Genomic DNA, 20,968 nt, shown 5'->3' on the forward strand with positions numbered 1-20,968 from the left:
AAGAATAACAAAACAAGTTTCCGAGTACGAGAGATGAATGATATTCTTTCTCTTTCTCTCTCACGCAAAATCAGAAGTTTTACAAAAAAAGTTGCCTAGACTGGACCGGCAGGTATATGCTCAAAGCAAACATGTATGCTTGTGTGTATGTATGACCTTAAATAAATAAAAACAAGTAAGAGTGCTATATTCGGCTGTGCCAAATCACCATAGTGTATTTTAAACATATTTTTTAATTTTTTCCCGACTACAATAATATTACGCCAAAATCATAACAAAATGAACAATAACGCTAAACGAAATAAAAAAACAAAATACACAAGGCATCTAAATCAACAAACATCTAAACATACATAACGAAAAACACAGAAAAACAAAAACAAACTAAACAACGCAATAAAACCAACCTACATCCAAATATACGAACAGAATTCACAAAAACAAAATACACAACTCAATAACGCCAACAGCATCCAAACATACAAAACGAAATACACAACTGAAAAACCAAATACATCGACACACACGTGTACATCTTTTTCTTATTTAACAAAGCATGAAAAAATATGACATTTTTGATGAAATTTTCAGAGGTTGTCTCCGATTTTTGCTCATATCTCCGTTATTTACCGACCGATTTTGCTGATTTTAAATAGCGATCTTCTCGAAAACATGTCTAACAGAATTATTGAAGATTCGGATCTCGCCGATATCTGGGGTCCTCTAAAAACTGATTTCAACAAACACACAGACGGACAGACAGGCGGACATAGCTAAATAACTCCGCTACCTATAAGCATCCAGAATATATACTTTGTGGGGTCGGAAAATTATATTATAGAAATTACAAACGGAATGACAAACTTACAGTGTCTGTCATAAGTATTCGAATTTAAGTATAATGTGAAAAGAAACAAAATTTAATAACATATTTTGTATGCAAAATTAGTAAATTAATTTGTTAAATTGTCTAGACAGTCCTTAGCTTTGATATCAAGCTTTTTAAAACTTTAAAAATTCACATTTACTTAAATTAATTAACCTTTTTATAAAAAACTCTATAAAATTACTTCACAAAAGTATTCGAATTTTTCCTGTATTTCATTGTTTTAAGAGGTTACTATCAACCGAAAGCATATATTTTTGGCCCATCTGGCCCACAATTTTGGGGCATTTGTACCATCTTTTCATATATTATCATTAAAATTACGATTTTTGACAACATTTGCCAATTTTTTCTCTTTTTCCAGAGATAAAACCAAAATTTAATATTGGGATTTAATAGATTCCTTGAGGTATCTTAAAATAATAATTTTTGTTATAAGGATATGTTTTTAAATATTCCAAGATATATTTTTGGTATCGTTCTTCTGTTTCTAATTAAATTATCTGGATCTTAAGACCGTTTACGTACCACTAGGATCGATATTTTCCGACAAAGTCGGCTAGTATATATTATTGTAGATATAAGCACTAATATATTTTAAATTTTCAAGACATAGTAGCGGTATACAACTCCAAAACATACCTTAACAAAATGTCATCCTATACAGTATATTTTAGTTATTACTACTCATAACATTCATGATTATGTTGCCCATTACAACAACACTGTATTTTGGATTTATTTTTATCATAGTAGATAATATTTAAACAGATATCAATATTATTGAGTTAAACCATTGGTTATAAAATGAATGATTCCACTATATTGAATGGCGTTTCTTCGAGGCATGCTTTGGAGTTGTACACTTCCACAATATATTAAAAACTTAAAACGTATAACAGCTGATATCTAAAACAATATATAGAAGACAAGTTTCCCCGAAAAATTTTGACCCTAGTATTATAAAAATATACTTGAGTTCCAATAAATTGAATTAGCGATAGAAGAATAATTCCAATAATATAACTTGGAACGTTTAAATACAGATTCTTGTAACAAAAAATATTATTTTTAGATATCCCAAGGGGTATATTAAATCCCAATATCGAATTTTGGTTTTATCTCTGGAAAAAAGTAGAAAAGATTACAAATATTGCCAATAATCGCCATTTTAATGATAGTTACTTGATAGTTAGGTTAGGTTTGCACAGGTAGCCAATGTCGGCTTTACTTGGGTCCATGTTAATCCCTTTGTAAAAATACCTGTAAGAAGAAAAGAGAAGAGAGGGAGAGATTGAGGAGAGTGAAAGAACAGAAACAGTTGCAAAGAGAAGGAGAAGATGAGAAAGCCAGGGCAGCTGCCATGGGTGAGTAGTGTGAGTTGTAGGATTCACACCCAATTTGACAAATTAATGAACTCTAGAAGACGTTCTTATTTAATATTTGACAGCTCGGTTAGATCTCCAAAATAGGTCGATCCAAGCGTCTGAAAACGAGCCTCCGCCAAAGCAGGACAATCACAGAGAAGATGAGTAATGGTCTCTTCTTCATCCTCATTTTGACAACTCCTACAGTAATCGTTGAACGGGAGACCAATGCGTCTGGCATGGTTCCCAAATTTACAGTGGCCAGTGATAATCGATATCAGCCTACTTAACTGCGGTCTTTGGAGACCAAGAAGATATTTAGATCTTTGAGGATAGTTACCCCTTAAAACAATTTTTAGCAAAAAAAAACATTCGATTCTAATTTTTCTGTTTCGTATAATATAGTCAAATATGAAATACAGAAAAAATTCGTATACTTTTGTGGGGTAATTTTATGGACTTTTTTTAAATAAAGCTAAATTAATTTAAGTAAATGTGAATTTTTAAAGTTTTAAAAAGCGTGATATCAAAGCTAAGGACTGTCTCGACAGTTGAACAAATTAATTTATTAATTTTGCTACAAAATAGGTTATTAAATTTGGTTTCTTTTCATATTATACCTAAATTCGAATACTTATGAGAATTTCACCTTATGAAGGTGAAGGGTATAATAAATATTGTATTGGGAATTTCTTTTAATCAAACATTTAAACATGAATACCCAAACGAAAGAATAAATGTTGAAGATATGTTGCACCGTACATACAATGTATGTAAATTCTAAGAATTTGAAATTTATTTTGTTTTTTGTTCATAAATAAAATTCGAAAAAACTGGTAAAAAGTAAATATATGTTTTCCAATTAAAAATAGAGATTGTGTAAAATGGGAAAAAATATTAAAATACAAATTTTGGTGCTTTTGTTGTTGCATTTTATTATTATTCATCAGAATTTGTATGTCAATAAAGTATTTTGCATATTAAGAATTCCGGTTAATTTCATTGGGTTTTTCAAATTATTTTTGGAATTTATTGTTAAAAGGAACTCTTCCTTAAGTATTTTTTAATTGCTATTTGCAAAAATCATATCTCATTGAGTGAAAATGTGATGTTATTTGCCTTAAAATGTTTAAAGGATAATAATGAGGCAATTTCGATATAAAAAATTAGTTTAGATTTCTAGAACAAGTGTAAATCAATAAAATATAATTATGAAATGTTTAATCAATAACATTATAAAATATAAAATAGAGTAATAGATGAAATGATCCAAAGAATTATTAGAAAAAACGCACTGAGTGCTCTTTCAAAATATTTAACTGCCATAGGGAGGCGACTTGTGTCCAAGGTTGCTTGGAACTAATGTAAAAGGTACTGTCGTGTACTACAGGACAAATACCTAATTTAGATATTTTAAAATGGAGGTGGTTATCATACCGTAACGTAAACAAAAGCAATATTTTTCACCTAATACATACACTTATATATATTAAGAACCCAAATCAAGAATAACTATCCAGATCCAAATACGCCTACTGTATCTTATTCATAAAATAAAGAATTTAAAATATGAGGTTGGAAATCAAGAATTAATAGTTTTATAGATTTAATAGTTCTATAGTGGTATATGGTGATGTCCCAATACTTAGAGTGGCTATGATGGTACTTAGTGTTAGATTTAATGAATAAGAATCAATATTATACAATTCTAAATAAAATTTACACAATACTCCCCAAATAGATGGAATTTCTGTAATGTAGTTATTGTTTATCAATACAAAATTAACAAAAACCCGGTTTCCAGCTAGCTTTGGCATGTATAAGTCCTCAGGCGGTCCCAACCCTACTCACCAGACACAGAACCGAACAGTAAATAAAATAATTACAAAAACACTACCTTAAAACAGAAACTACTCCAACAAATCTACCACATGAAGAGATTCTGAGACAGCTGTTCGTCTCGTCTGCCCTCCCGACCTTGTCGTCGCTGCATCCGCATCAATTTTGGCTAACGACCCGCTTCCGCTTGACCTTTACCCTCAGCCTACCATTCCATCATCACCTTCACCTTGTTATTCAATAAATCCTCATAATTATCAGTCTTAAAATATACCAATCACATCTTTTATTAATTGGATTTGAACATTTCGACTTATTTTGACTAATAAAGATAACAATAATTTACAACAATAACATCGATAATCATATTTATACATTTTTCCCTCGCATTTTAATGATATTCACAATTTTTCTAATCTCGCACTTCTTATCTTTCTCCCAGTTTTGAATGCAGAGTACTAATTATGTTTGCCAGAAACTATGTATTAATTGCATTGATTTGTTATTGTACGAATGAGAAGTATAAGAAAACAAGTTTCCGAGTACGAGAAACTCCGTACCGCGAGAAAGATGAATCATATTCTTTCTCTTTCTCTCTCACGCAAAATCAAAAGTTTTCCAAAAAAAGTTTCCTAGTGTGGAGCGGCAGAAAGCGACATCAACATACTTTGTTGCAGGCATGGAAAATTCAGTACTTTGGTACTTTTTTCAGTACTTTTTATTACCCAAAAATACCGTAGTACCCCCATCACAGTTTTAGTAATTTTTTCTTGCTTTATTTCAAACACGATTTTTTTAGTACCTTATAAAATATTAAAATATTGTCAACATTGCCTACGTTATAGAAACAAAGTTGTAGTTGATGACAAATTATCTCATTTAACTCATCACTAATGCAAATGTTTTGCGCATCACCAGAAGAGTAAATAAAAAACTATTAATGTAAAAAAGAAATAGTGCGCCACAGTTGAAAGTGTACCATATGCAACAAAGTTTGTTGAATGCTGTCAAGCAACTAAATATAATTTTTGTAATTTTTACGGTCTTGCTATGAGATTTATTTACGATCGGGTTGTGTACGTGTGAATTGACGAAAATCTTCGTAATTACATTTTTCTGTTCTTTGAATATGTTTTATCTGCAAAATTTACCATTTTACTTCTTATAAAAATTTGATCATAACAAGCGTAATTAGGATTTTTTTTTAGTATTTTCTCACCACTACAATAACAGTTTCTCTTTCTGCGCTTTAATTATTAAAGCCGTCTTAAAGTTTCTTCGGATTTTCTTAGGCAGAGTCTTTTCGTTCGGGTTTGACATTTCCTTAAGCTAGTTAATGTACATTATAGTTGGGCCTTAGGTCTGTATTAGATTGTAAAAAAGCTTTAAAGGTACCAGGCAACTCGGGAATTGTCGGCAATGAAAATGCAAATGTGTTAGCTTTAAAGGGAAGGAATCTTGATAAAAGGGGAATTATTGGTACATTTTCATCCATATTGAATCCAAAAACATGAAATGAAGCATAAAGAGCCCGGAATAAGTGAGAGCCTATTAAAGTGGATTTTTTAGTACTATTTCGTTCTTCAAAAGGTATTTTTTTTAAAATTTCTATAATATTGAACCTTGAAATATGAAATTAAGTGAGTGAGAACATATAAAGGCTAACTTTCAGTACTTTTTCCATCTTTAAAGAGTACATTTTAAATGTTTTATAATATTAAACCTAGAAACATAAAAGAAATAGAAAGAGTCCTTAGTTAGTAAAATTCTGCTTGCAAGGATTTTTGGCACTATTTCGTTCTATGACTAGTGCGTAGCACCCTTTACATTTTCAGATTTGTTGTTTGAAAATTTTAGATTTTATACTTTGGAACCCTAAACATATCGAATTTTATGATTAAAAAGCCTTTATTTGATGGAAAGTTATTAACCCTAAAATAAACATTAATAGTAACTTAATTCCTAGGCGGAAAACAACAACAAAAATTACCACTATGCTAAAATTTCCTGTAAAATTGTATATTAAAGACAAATTTGAAATCTATTTAGGAAATTTATTCTATAAACAAGTAGGAAAGTATAGTCGGGCATGGCCGACCATATAATACCCTACACCATGAGTATATTTTTACAATTTTTACTTTTATAAAATTTTTATTTTTTGTAAAGAAGTTTTATGTTGAATACTTATTACCATAATTCCAAAACATTTAAGCCATTTATTGATAAAAAACTAAAATTTCTAAATGAGGCTTTATATAGGTCAAATATGGGCCGATCCTCGGTAAATTTGGGAAAAGGATATATTTCTAAAAAACAGTTAGTTTCGTTGAGTTTCATTGCGATACAAATGGTTACAAGTCAATTTTAGACGTTTAAGTCATTTTTTGAAGGGGGGTTTGTATGGGGGCTAGGGTCAAATATAGGCCGATCCTTACGAAAATCTGCAGTATCGTTTATACTTATATAAAACTTATTTGTGCCAATTTTTAGAGAGATAGCAGAATATTTGACGTAATTATAGCACAAATCGGGAGGTACGGTTGTATGGGGGCTAGGTGAAATAATGGACCGATTTCAACCATTTTCAATAGGCTTCGTCCTTGTGCCAAAAAACATGCTTGGTCCAAATTTCATCAAATTATCTTGAAAATTGCGGCCTGTACCTTGCGCACAAGGTTTACATGGACAGCCAGCCAGCCAGCCGGACAGACGGACGGACGGACATGTCTTAATCGACTCAAAAAATGATTCTGAATCGATCGGTATACTTTAAGGTGGGTATTGGACCAATATTTTTGTATGTTACAAACATCAGCACAAACGTATAATACCCTCCCCACTATAGTGGTGTAGGGTATAAAAATGTATTTTAAAAGCGCCGCGCACAGACCTTGCTTCGTGCTGATCAGCAACTGATTTGATTTTGTTTTTCAGGTTGAGAGCAAACCGAATGATATTGCTCATTTTAAAAAGAAGAAGAATTAAACCTATAGTCAGTGTTGCCACAACAAAATTTCTTTTCTAACCAAAATTCGAATAAAAAATAACCAAATTAAGAAAAAAGTAAACAACATTATTTTTATTTGTTTTATGTTTAAATTTGGACTTTAAAATAACAAATTCATTTTCTGAAGTGGAACTATGTTAAATTTCGTGGTATTATGAAGACAGTTATGAGCGCTAAAAAAAATTTCTGTACAGGATCTTATATGAGACGTATGGTCAATTATGGACCAATTCTCATAAAATCTGACAGAGATATTTTAGTTCCTTTAAACCTTGATTATGTTGAATTTTGTTGCTTTAAAGTCATTTTCAGAGGAGACTTTTTATGAGGGATTAGATTAGATACCGATCCTCATAAATTTTCACAAATACATTTCAAATAAAACTTTTTATATTGAATTTCACCGCTATAGATGCTTTTTTAAGCAATATAGTAATTTTCTGAATAGGGCATAATATGGGGGCTAAGTGAAATCGTTGACCGATAGTTCGCATTTGCAATACCAATCAAACGGGGCAATTAAAAATATTTTTACAAAATATTTCAGTTTTCTATCTTGTTTCTTTTCGACTCTATCGTGTTTTCAACAATAAATATATGTCTGTTCGCAGATTCCTTAACAAATGCAATTAATATTTATTTTAAAAAATAACTGAGTTTTTAACGCGCTTTAGCGCAATTTAAAAATATTCCACATACGACTTTTTGGAAAACAGTTTTAAATTATAAAATTCTTCCCATTTTATGAACAGATTTGGAGATTTCGTTCGAAATTTGGGTTTAAATTATAATACCATGTAGCGTATGTTAGCATTACATTCATAACTTCAGCAATATTTGTAAACGTAATCTATCCAAATTATCCGACAAATTGACAAATTATAGAATTTAAGCGGTAAAATAAAAAACTAGTATACAACATCATCTAGAAAATGTAAATAAAGAACTAAAAGTCATGGTGAGATAGTAGAAGTCAAAGGTCATGACTCATGAGTATCAAATCTTTACATATATCGCGATTATTGTTCGTCGTATGAGTTTAGATGTTATTACAACTTTTGTATACAATACAATTTCATTTTTCTTTGCTGTGTTACTTAAAAATACCAGTTGATTAATACTTTAAAGATATTATGATACTTTTCATGCATCAATCAGCAGCATTATTAAATCATTTATCTTAGAATTTCGGCAAATTAGCACAATAATTGTTTATGCAAAATTTCAAATAGGTATAGAAGTTGCAATTATACTTTAAATTTTGAAATTTAATTTGGAGGACATAATCTACTAAGTACGTAGACTATTCCCACCAAATTTTCGCGAGTTTTTTACATAAAAAGTTCCAATAGAAATATTAAAGAAAGGACGGACGAGGTTGAATCGACCCAAAAAGTGAGTTTAAGTTCATGGATGCACCAAAAGGAGAGAGAGGATTTATTATTCACGGTGTTAGATTGAATAGTGTAAATTAAATAATTTTACGGCGTTGTTATGATTTTAATCAACTCATTTCATATGTGGAAAACTCATAGGTACTTTTGCTAAATCCTAACCAATTAAGATATCGAAAAATACCTTTGTGCACATAAGTATAACCAGTAGATGTACAAATTGTAGTAATAAAAATTTTTTGAATAGAACAACTTCAACATATTACCAAAATTCAAAACATGTATATTTACATAATTGATTTAAAACTTGAGATAAAAGAAGTTTTTTTTTAATTTTATTTTTTGAATAAAAGCAAACAGCATTTAGTTCAATTGTTTGCAAAAAATAACAAAAACGAAAAATAATTCACATGTACACATGCAAAATAAAAATAACCAATTTTGGTTAATAATAACCAAAGTGGCAACACTGCCTATAGTGTATGTGTATAAACTTAGCGTCGGCAGAATTTTCATACCCTATCACGCGTGCTATGTAATGGCAATATTGATCTTCTCTGGTTTAGACTTATATACATATTAATAAATTTGTACATATTATATTTGACACATCTTTCAAAATTATCAGATACCTGTTTCGTACTTTTTTAAAATTAGTTATTTTCTGGGAGTAAACGGGGAAAATGTGTTTTGGTACTTTTTTACCATATTAACTTAATTATTGACTGATACTGAAATATTAGTTAAAATGCAATTTTTGCTATTTCACTGAGGAGAAAAAAGTACAAAAAAGAAAAAACAAATTACAAAATAAGCTATTGGAGTTATATTTTGTAACTCGGGTACTATGGCCTATATAGGACCAAATTCGGGTAAATAGTACTTATTTAAAAGATAATTTTTTTCTTAAGCAAGTCATACGGATTTGTGTTGTTTCGTTTTTTTAGTTAGCAAAATAATGTTTTGTGTTATTAATTAAAATGGCTAGAGTTCAGATTTGAAAAGAAAAATAAGTAACGATTTTATTACTTATTTTAATATTTTACCTTATATTTTTGTTGATCTGTGATTTCATTAGAAAGACTCAGTGAAAACTCAACATATGGGTTGAAAATGTCCTTTTTTTACGTGTCCAAATTTAGTTAGTACATTTAGTTTTAGTACATTTGTAAGACGGCTAAAGGCGAAAGGTACTGGATCCGAAGAATATTAAGTTTAGCGGTGATTTCATTAAAAAGACTCAGTGAAAACTCAACATATGGGTTGAAAATGTCCTTTTTTTACGTGTCCAAATTTAGTTAGTACATTTAGTTTTAGGACATTTGTAAGACGGCTAAAGGCGAAAGGTACTGGATCCGAAGAATATTAAGTTTAGTGGTCTCAAAGTTATGGTTAAGAACTGTTTTTCAGAGTAAGGTATTGTTCGAATTCAATTATAAAAAAAGATACTATGTGTGATATAAGGTACAAATCCATTAAAAAACATAAAGTATTCTTCCGCTGTGGAAACTAGGCACGTAGTTTGGAGTTTTAAAAACGACAATGACCCTAAAAAACTACTTTCGAGTTGCAATCGAGCGGCTAGACTCGAAAGTTAGTCATGTATTGAAGTGGCCTGTCTTTTCATCATATAAATAATATGTGTATATATATATATATATATATATATATATATATATATATATATATATATATATATATATTATATATATATATATATATATATATATATATAAATATATATATATATATATATATATATATATATATATATATATATATATATATATATATATATATATATATATATATATATATACATATTATTTAAGTATTTGGTTTTCTGTTACTGACAAAAACAGTGGAAACTTGTCAGTAACTCAAAATATAGTTGGGTATCTTTCACTTTGTATTGCTGCTTGACATTGGGAGATATATTGAAACAATAATTGCGCCAAAAATTTTATTTGAAAATTTTTGCTATTCCCTTATAACCACATCGTAAAAATCGTCCTTTTAATTAAACCTGGAGGGACAATTTTTGAGTCCATATCTTCGAACTACTGTTTCCCACAGATTTTCTATGGGGTTGAGATATGATGAAAAGACAGGCCACTTCAATACATGACTAACTTTCGAGTCTAGCCGCTCGATTGCAACTCGAAAGTAGTTTTTTAGGGTCATTGTCGTTTTTAAAACTCCAAACTACGTGCCTAGTTTCCACAGCGGAAGAATACTTTATGTTTTTTAATGGATTTGTACCTTATATCACACATAGTATCTTTTTTTATAATTGAATTCGAACAATACCTTACTCTGAAAAACAGTTCTTAACCATAACTTTGAGACCACTAAACTTAATATTCTTCGGATCCAGTACCTTTCGCCTTTAGCCGTCTTACAAATGTCCTAAAACTAAATGTACTAACTAAATTTGGACACGTAAAAAAAGGACATTTTCAACCCATATGTTGAGTTTTCACTGAGTCTTTTTAATGAAATCACCGCTAAACTTAATATTCTTCGGATCCAGTACCTTTCGCCTTTAGCCGTCTTACAAATGTACTAAAACTAAATGTACTAACTAAATTTGGACACGTAAAAAAAGGACATTTTCAACCCATATGTTGAGTTTTCACTGAGTCTTTCTAATGAAATCACAGATCAACAAAAATATAAGGTAAAATATTAAAATAAGTAATAAAATCGTTACTTATTTTTCTTTTCAAATCTGAACTCTAGCCATTTTAATTAATAACACAAAACATTATTTTGCTAACTAAAAAAACGAAACAACACAAATCCGTATGACTTGCTTAAGAAAAAAATTATCTTTTAAATAAGTACTATTTACCCGAATTTGGTCCTATATAGGCCATAGTACCCGAGTTACAAAATATAACTCCAATAGCTTATTTTGTAATTTGTTTTTTCTTTTTTGTACTTTTTTCTCCTCAGTGAAATAGCAAAAATTGCATTTTAACTAATATTTCAGTATCAGTCAATAATTAAGTTAATATGGTAAAAAAGTACCAAAACACATTTTCCCCGTTTACTCCCAGAAAATAACTAATTTTAAAAAAGTACGAAACAGGTATCTGATAATTTTGAAAGATGTGTCAAATATAATATGTACAAATTTATTAATATGTATATAAGTCTAAACCAGAGAAGATCAATATTGCCATTACATAGCACGCGTGATAGGGTATGAAAATTCTGCCGACGCTAAGTTTATACACATACACTATAGGCAGTGTTGCCACTTTGGTTATTATTAACCAAAATTGGTTATTTTTATTTTGCATGTGTACATGTGAATTATTTTTCGTTTTTGTTATTTTTTGCAAACAATTGAACTAAATGCTGTTTGCTTTTATTCAAAAAATAAAATTAAAAAAAAACTTCTTTTATCTCAAGTTTTAAATCAATTATGTAAATATACATGTTTTGAATTTTGGTAATATGTTGAAGTTGTTCTATTCAAAAAATTTTTATTACTACAATTTGTACATCTACTGGTTATACTTATGTGCACAAAGGTATTTTTCGATATCTTAATTGGTTAGGATTTAGCAAAAGTACCTATGAGTTTTCCACATATGAAATGAGTTGATTAAAATCATAACAACGCCGTAAAATTATTTAATTTACACTATTCAATCTAACACCGTGAATAATAAATCCTCTCTCTCCTTTTGGTGCATCCATGAACTTAAACTCACTTTTTGGGTCGATTCAACCTCGTCCGTCCTTTCTTTAATATTTCTATTGGAACTTTTTATGTAAAAAACTCGCGAAAATTTGGTGGGAATAGTCTACGTACTTAGTAGATTATGTCCTCCAAATTAAATTTCAAAATTTAAAGTATAATTGCAACTTCTATACCTATTTGAAATTTTGCATAAACAATTATTGTGCTAATTTGCCGAAATTCTAAGATAAATGATTTAATAATGCTGCTGATTGATGCATGAAAAGTATCATAATATCTTTAAAGTATTAATCAACTGGTATTTTTAAGTAACACAGCAAAGAAAAATGAAATTGTATTGTATACAAAAGTTGTAATAACATCTAAACTCATACGACGAACAATAATCGCGATATATGTAAAGATTTGATACTCATGAGTCATGACCTTTGACTTCTACTATCTCACCATGACTTTTAGTTCTTTATTTACATTTCTAGATGATGTTGTATACTAGTTTTTATTTTACCATCTTAAATTCTATAATTTGTCAATTTGTCGGATAATTTGGATAGATTACGTTTACAAATATTGCTGAAGTTATGAATGTAATGCTAACATACGCTACATGGTATTATAATTTAAACCCAAATTTCGAACGAAATCTCCAAATCTGTTCATAAAATATATATATATATATTATATATATATATATATATATATATATATTATATATATATATATATATATATATATATATATATATATAATATATATATATATATATATATATATATATATATATTATATATATATATATATATATTAATATATATATATATATATATATTATATATATATATATATATATATATATATATATATGTATATATTATATAATATATATATATATTATATTATATATATATATACATATATTTATATAATATAATTATATATTATATATATATATATATATATATATATATATATATTATAATATATATATATATATATATATATATATATATATATATATATATTATATATATATATATATATATATATGCTAAGCTAAATGCCACTTGTCGGAAACTTTTGAATAGGAAAATTATTAGCAAATACAAGACTCTCAATAACGATAGAGTTAAAGCCGGTTGTTCTGAGTTTCTGGTTTATTTAGCTTTAATTTTCTTTAATATTATTAATCTATTCTTTTATTTTTTACATATAATTTTATAATGTGAAGCTGTAGATTGTGATTAAAGAATTTCTGTTAACGCAATGTATTTGTTTATTATTACTAACATTACTTTAATTTGTATTTTTAGGTTCCCCACTATAATTTCATTGTTGTTTTTCTTTAATGTCAGTTAACTATAATATTGGTCCATCTTTCAGTAGGTTAGATTAGGTAGGCAGGTCGTCCTCGCGATGTCATCACTGGGGACACACTTGGGTCCTGTATTTTGATCCCTTTGTGATACCTGAAACGAGAGAGAACGGTCGGCGTATTAGTACACTTCAACCTAATCACTCTGGTTTCCACCGAACCAGTTTGTCGCACGAATATAGGAATCTATCTTCCGGATATTAACCTCCGATAGATCCGCTAAGTCATGCAGAAAGTAGCTACCTAGCAGACCCATTCTGTGATCAGCTAGGGCAGGACAATGACAGAGGAAGTGAGTTATACTCTCTTCTTCCTCTTCATCCTGGCAGCTCCTACAGAAGTCGTTACTGGGTAAGTTCAGTCTTCTTGCATGGAGTCCGAAAGGCCAGTGGCCAGTTACCACTGCCGTTAAGTTCCGTAGATTAACTCTCGGAATGTATAAAAGGGCTTGGGATCTTTGTGGGTCGTAAGATGGCCACATAATCCTTGCCTGTCTGCAGGTGGCTTCAGTCGACCATCTGCATTGCGCAAGCTCATATAGTTTTTCACGTATCGAGCGTTTGCAGGTTGAAAGCGGTATACCGACAAAAGGGTCGGTATGCTCTCTTGCAAGCGAGGAGCCTAGCTTATATTTGCACCGTATATTCGATAAAACCTGAGCCAGTTTGCAGCCCGTTTAATGGCTGATAGTTCAGCCTGAAGGACGTTACATTGGTCAGGAAGCTTGAATGATACTTCCGTTCCCGAATGTGCTATGTAAAAGCCACCGCCTACACCATGGTTTGATTTTGAGCAATCAGTGAAAACCTTATACGATCCGTCATGGAGGATTGTTTCCATCACATTTGGATCGTGTCGGATATTCACCGAAAAGCTTCTATCAAAAGACGGTTTGGCGATGCAATAGTCGATATTGTCAGGAATCTCTCCTAGACAATCGAGAATGGTGGAGTGACCTGACTGAATCATATGCCACGTACCAATTGTATTGAGTCTAATAGCCGCGTTGAGGGCAACCTCTTGGGCCATTAGATCAATAGGTAACCATCCCATCATGACAAAGAGAGCCTTTGATGGGGTGGTGCGGAGGGCCCCCGTTATCAATAGAGCTGATGTACGAAGGATTCCCTCAATACGTTTGCGGTGTGAGTCCTTTTGTACAGACTTCCACCATACAAGTGCACCGTACAATAGTATGGGCTTGACTACCATGTCAAAGAGCCATTTGGTGTTCTTGGGGTTTATGCCCCATGATTTGCCAATTGCTCTCTTACACGAGTATAAGGCCGCAGCCGCTTTTGATACTCTAGATTGAGTGTTCAAACTCCATGATAGTTTTGAATCTAGGATTACTCCCAGATATTTTGCACTATCCGATAACTTCAATTCTATCCCATTCAGTCGTGGGAGAGTGAAGGTGGGTATCTTGTACTTCTTAGTGAAGAGAACAAGTTCCGTTTTCGATGGATTTACACCAAGGCCACTGACGTTGCTCCACGTACTGAGTGTCTTGAGTGCAATCTCCATCCTTTGCGATAAAGTATCCAGATATTTGCCAGATACTACTACTCCAACATCGTCTGCATATGCTATTACCTTAAATCCCATAGATCTAAGATCCATAAGAAGTGGGTTCAACGCTAGGTTCCACAGAAGTGGAGATAGAACTCCACCTTGTGGGGTACCGCGATTTGCCACTTTTGTGACATTTGCTGCTCCCATTTCAGAGATAATAATTCGTTGAGTCAGTAATCTCTTGATGAAAGCTGTTATTGGTTGGTTTATACCCAGGCCAGTCAGGGCCGTTGTTATCGACCCAGGGTGAACATTGTTGAAAGCCCCCTCAATGTCCAAGAAGGCAACAAGTGTATATTCCCCTTGCGCTATTGTCTTTTCAATGTGACAAACTAGCGAGTGTAGTGCAGTCTCAACAGATTTTCCCTTCATGTAGGCATGTTGAGATGCTAATAGGTGGTCAGGTTTGATATGCATTCTGAGATGCAGATCAATTATCCTTTCCAAAGTTTTGAGAAGAAAGGAGGATAGACTAATTGGTTAAAATCCTTTGGCTTCGTGTGAGAGGTCTTTCCTCCTTTCGGTATGAAGACCACTGTGCACTTGGTCCAGGGTTCGGGTATATAAGACCATTTTAAACAGGCATCATATATCCGCGTTAGCCAAGGCATAAGATGGACAGCATTGTATTGCAAATCCGCAGGTATTATACCGTCAGGACCCGGTGATTTGTAGGGGTCGAAGCTGTTTATCGCCCAGTTGATCTTATCTTCATTTATGGATATTCCTGTATCAGCTGGGAGATCTGTAAACTGCATGTCAGTACCGTTTTCCGGAGATTGACAGCCTGGAAAGTGAGTGGCCATTAAAACTTCTAAGGTTTCTTGGCTGCTAGTCGTCCAACTGCCACAGGGTTTCTGAATGAAACTTGGGACAGGAGGAGTAGATGATAAGATTTTGCGCAGACGACTGATCTCAGAAGAACCTTCCACGCCGCTACAGAAGGTTTTCCAAGATTTGCGCTTTGCATTTCTTACCAGGTTTTTGAAGCGATTAACCGAGGTCTTGTAAGAAATCCAGTTTCCTGTTTTCTTTGCCTCGTTAAACAGTCCGCGCGTCTCTTTTCGAGATTTCGCAATGTCCGCAGACCACCATGGGGGTCTGCATCTGCCTTTGTGCATATTCTGTTTGCACGACAGTGAAGTCGCGTGTTTGAAAGCTTGATTTATGGTTTCAACCGCGTTTTCTATGTCCGATCGGTTTTCGATGATCGGTACATCCTGGAGTGAACGTGAGATTAGCCCCATTTGCATTTCCCAATCTGTTCGTCTCCTGTTTATAAAGGGCTTTGGGGCCACTTTGTCAACTACGATTTCAAAATCGATGTACTGATGGTCAGAGAAAGAGCAGTCACTTGAGACTCTCCATCCCCTTATCCTATCATGATGCATAGAACTAACCAGCGTAATGTCAAGAACTTCCCTTCTGTTTGAAACAATAAAGGTCGGTTCGGATCCTGAATTTAAAATATCAAATTATTGCTTAGAATGAAGTTAAAGATTGACTCACCTCTAGCGTTTATGTCCGAGCTTCCCCAGACAGTGTGATGGGCATTGGCATCAGCCCCCATGATGATCGGCATGCTTTTTGAGTTTGCCATCTCTATGGATCTGCAGACCAGGTTGTTCGGTGGCTGGTCGCTGTGGTCGTGAGCCATGTACGCCGAGATAACCAATATAGCACCTACACTGGTCTCCCATATGGCTGCTACGGTGTCTTCATCACTGAAATCAGAAAGAATGAAGATGTTGAGACTGCTTTTGGCCACTATACAGGATCGAATCTTACCAGATCCTTTTGCGTACAATAGCTTAAAGCTTTTCATGCCTAGTCCACTCACCCTTTCTTGGTGAATCCAGGGTTCCTGGACTAGGGCGAGCTCCTCCCCACTTACACCCATTCGGAGGAGCAGTGCAGCCGAGGCTGCTTTGGAGTGGTGGAGATTAATTTGGGTTACTCTCACCATCTCCCTTTTTGTCTATACGCAACACTGTGACGTTGGCGTCCTCCTTGTCAGAGGCAAGGAGATCGTCCTCGTCAACTGACTCTTCCCCCTCCTTAACCAACTTAGAAGTTGATTGACTCAGCGAAAGGTCAGTCTCGTCGCAAGACATATCCGCAGCGGATTGGTCAGGATCGGGATCATCCTGTTCCAATAGTCCCTTGTCGTCGCCTCGGTAGACACGAAGGAAGATCGACTCGAAGCCGTAGTAGACCTTCCCTTGTTTCTCGCGAAGCGGCGCCAAAGACTCCTGGTTCAGGATCACAACAATCCTTCTGGAGCTTCCTACAGGTTGAGAAACCCTGACGACCTTCCAATCTTGAGTTGGAAGATCCGGATTGCCAACCTGTAGAAGCTCCAGTATCGCTGCCTTTTTATGTGGTTCCGCAGGAATTATGGCGGTGGATCTAGGCCTTCGTGGGATCTCGTCCACAGAGACCACTTCCAGCTTAGCACCTTCCCACGGATCCTTTATCAGCGACACAGCCTGCTTCAGGAGCAAAGCTGAGCGCTCGTTAGAACAAGCCATTAGCTTCACTCTGTTGTGAAACCAACCGCCGTCCTCACACTGTGGGGGGGGGCAGGGTTCTGTTTAAGAACTTCCCAGAACACCCCCATCAGCTTTTTTCGCACTATGTCCCATCTGGATGGAGACATAGCGCCATCTATGTCACCCCTGTCGATGACAGCACGCGTGAATAGGTTCTCAACCACTTCACCGGAGGTCCTGTCATGCGGCTTGGGGGGCAACGGTTTCGGACGTTTTGTCCCGGGCTGCTGGCCCTGAAGATTAGTCTCCTCCTCAGAACGTTGCCGTTTAGGCGCGTCCTTAGACGTGAGGGGGGACTCTTCTCCAGAACGGCCAATTTTCCCTTAGGCCATTCTAGAGAGGACTTGTCCTCTTTACTTAGCGACTCAACTGGCTTGCCAGCTAAGCGCGCTAGAATTTTGGCGGCGGAGCGCCGTTGTAGGAAGGCCCTTCTTGCTGGTGTTACGTGCCTGGGGGTCATACTATTCGTGGTGGCATTAGGAGATGCCGTTTGAGAACCCGAAATCTTGTTCGCAGTTCCCTCGTGCATAACCGGCACTGGGGTAGCTACCTTGGCTTTGGTGGCCTTAGTAGACCCCGAAACAGGGGGTTTTATCGGCATTTTGCCAATACGGACCTGAGCTGCTTTTGAGGTACTTGGGGTGACGTCCAGAGGTGCCTCGCTGCTTATTTTGCTGCATCCAGCTTTGGAGCCAGATGCTGTTGTTGTTTTGCGACTGCAGGATCCAGGCTTCCCTAAATCCACAGACGCTTTTGTATTTGGTTTGGCGCCGGTAGCATTCAGACTAGCCCGACCCGGTGTCTCCGCCGGACTAACCTGGGTGGCAGTAGCACTCGACTCTTCACAGCCTGTCGCCTTCGCCGTGGGGGTAGGGTCTCCGGAGATTGTTAGGCCCCTTACCGGATACGCGGGGCACGGTTTTTTGTCGGACATTAGGACATTAAAAACGGTGTGCATTTTATACTTGCTGCCAAGTATATGATTCTGCATATGATGTGCTTGCAGACCACCAAGCCGCCCAATGTGGGAACAGACGCTGGTGGTCGTGGAACAGTCGGACCGTCGTGGAGTTTAGGAATCTAAAGATCCCGAACGGACTGTACTGTCAAAAGATACACATCCGAAGGATGAGTAGAGATCTTTTGACAAGTACTTGGACTGGTAGCCGCCCCATCGGGGAGAAACAGATGCTACCAGTCGTGGGAAGGGTAGTTCTTAGTATGTGCTCGTCATGAGCCCCTCTGGCATGGGTAGCCCTACCAGCACGACCTGCATGGGTCATCACACATAAGCCTTCGCATCGCGTCAAGATGACTACCCGTCGCGAAGGTTTCAGTAATAACTCATACATTAAATCTACTCTTCGCCCGTATATGAATTACTTTAGAGCAGGTCATATGAACTGCCAGAGTATAAAACCTTCATCTGGCTATTCTAAGATTGATGAGCTTAGATCTATCCTTTGCAATTCAATCTTAGATGCTTTTGTTGTTACAGAAACATGGCTTAAGCCTTATGTTTCTACTAGATCTGTAAATATTTTGGGTTTTAAATTTGTTCGTAATGATCGCTTAAATTCACGTGGTGGAGGTGTTGGTATTTATATTTCTTCTAAACTTAAATATCAATTTGTTTTTCAGACTTCTGAGTTAGGAATCTGTGAGTCTCTTTTTATTGAAATTTACATGGACAGTTCTACTGTTTTATTTGGTTTCGTTTATTTACCTTATGGTGATTTGATATCTTTTGAAAACCTTCATCACGAACTCTTTTTAAGGTACTCTAACATTGTAGTAGTTGTCGATTTTAACTGTAATATGTTTAATATTTCAAGGTCAAGTGACTTAAGGGCATTATGCTTAAGAAATAATCTCTCTACAATTCATAACTCTAGACCCACTCACTTTGACGTTGCACATGGATCCACATCTCTAATTGATTTTTGGTTGGTTAGTGATATCTCGATGTTAGGCTGTTCTGATCAGATTCAGTACCCTTACCTTTCCCATCATGCATTTATTTTTGCATCATTTGTGTTTAACAAATTGCAAATCGATGACTATATTGAAATTAAGAACTTTGAATCTATTGATATGAGTGGTTTGTTGTTGTTCCTGTCTGAATATGACTTTACAAGATTTACCTTGTCTAATGTTGATGAGCACTGTACTTTTATCTCATCTCTAATTGATTGCCTAATGAATTTTGTTCCGACTACTAGAAGAAAAGTATGTCATGTTAGAGATGTTTGGATGAATTCTATGGGGGTTGTTTATGCTAAATCGCTTAGAGATCTAGCCTATCATTCTTTTAGACTTCATTGTTCTGAGGATAATTGGACAATTAACTGTAGGTATAGAAACAAATCTAAAAATATTGTACGAAAAGCGAAAAAGATTCACTTTTCTAGATTGTTTTCAGGGTTAGATACTGCTGGAATATGGAAAATTTTACGAGGTTCTGGCTGTGTTGGGGACGATTCGGGAGGATATAGCATAGATGTCGAAAACTTGAATGATTTCTTTGTTTGTGACAATGGTTTTGACGACCTAAACAACTCTTTTTTTTAATGATACCTTTAATAATTTTAATACTTTTTCTTTTAGTTGTATTAGTGACGCTGAACTGTTTGAAGCAATATATAAAGTTAAATCTCGTTCGGTTGGAGTTGATGACCTTTCAATACAATTTATTAAACTAATTTATCCATATGTTTCTCAATATATTCTTGACCTTTTTAACAAAATCTTAACATCATCTACTTTTCCATCAGCATGGAAAACTGCTCGTGTTGTTCCTATACCGAAGACAAAAATCATTCGAGGGCCCGATGATCTGAGACCTATCTCTATTTTGCCTGTACTTTCCAAGGTGTTTGAACATATTATGAAAGAACAAATGTTATCATCGAGATTCTTGCATATTTCTGAGGCGCAATATGCTTACCGCAGGGAATACAGTACTTCGTTAATGTTACTTGGTATTACTGAACGTATTAGGAGTAATGTTAATGCTAATAATTTAAGTGTGCTTGTATCTCTTGATCTTTCTAAGGCTTTTAATTCAATATGTTTTTCCATGATGATTAAAAAGCTTAAGGATGAGCTACACTTTTCTCTTACTGCTTGTCGTCTAATTTATTCGTATTTGGTTGGCAGATCACAGTTTGTTGACTTTTATGGACAACGCTCATCTCTTCGTTTCCTCTCCTGTGGTGTTCCTCAGGGATCAGTTTTAGGTCCTCTATTATTCATTTT

General features: G+C 34.2%; 2 protein-coding genes across 3 annotated transcripts in view; one reads left to right on the forward strand and one right to left on the reverse strand.

Annotated features, from left to right (window-relative positions):
• LOC111685583 (UBX domain-containing protein 6) overlaps positions 1 to 20,968 on the forward strand; it is a 71,294-nt gene that overhangs the window by 47,190 nt on the left and 3,136 nt on the right. The gene's annotated exons all lie outside the window — the stretch shown is intronic.
• LOC124420440 lies at positions 13,368 to 18,929 on the reverse strand. The gene is made up of 3 exons (XM_046953173.1): positions 16,947 to 18,929; positions 16,668 to 16,882; positions 13,368 to 13,677 (listed from the first exon to the last, which is right to left on the reverse strand). Exon 1 carries the CDS (start codon positions 18,699 to 18,701, stop codon positions 17,826 to 17,828), a length of 876 nt encoding a protein of 291 aa, XP_046809129.1. The 5' UTR covers positions 18,702 to 18,929; the 3' UTR covers positions 13,368 to 13,677; positions 16,668 to 16,882; positions 16,947 to 17,825.

This window comes from Lucilia cuprina, chromosome 5 (genome assembly GCF_022045245.1).
Source record: "Lucilia cuprina isolate Lc7/37 chromosome 5, ASM2204524v1, whole genome shotgun sequence".
In the NCBI taxonomy this organism is placed as follows: domain Eukaryota; kingdom Metazoa; phylum Arthropoda; class Insecta; order Diptera; family Calliphoridae; genus Lucilia; species Lucilia cuprina.

What these genes read in the sequence shown, in the direction of transcription:
- LOC124420440 (XM_046953173.1), bottom strand. Translation starts at nt 18,701, where the DNA reads ATGCAGAATCATATACTTGGCAGCAAGTATAAAATGCACACCGTTTTT.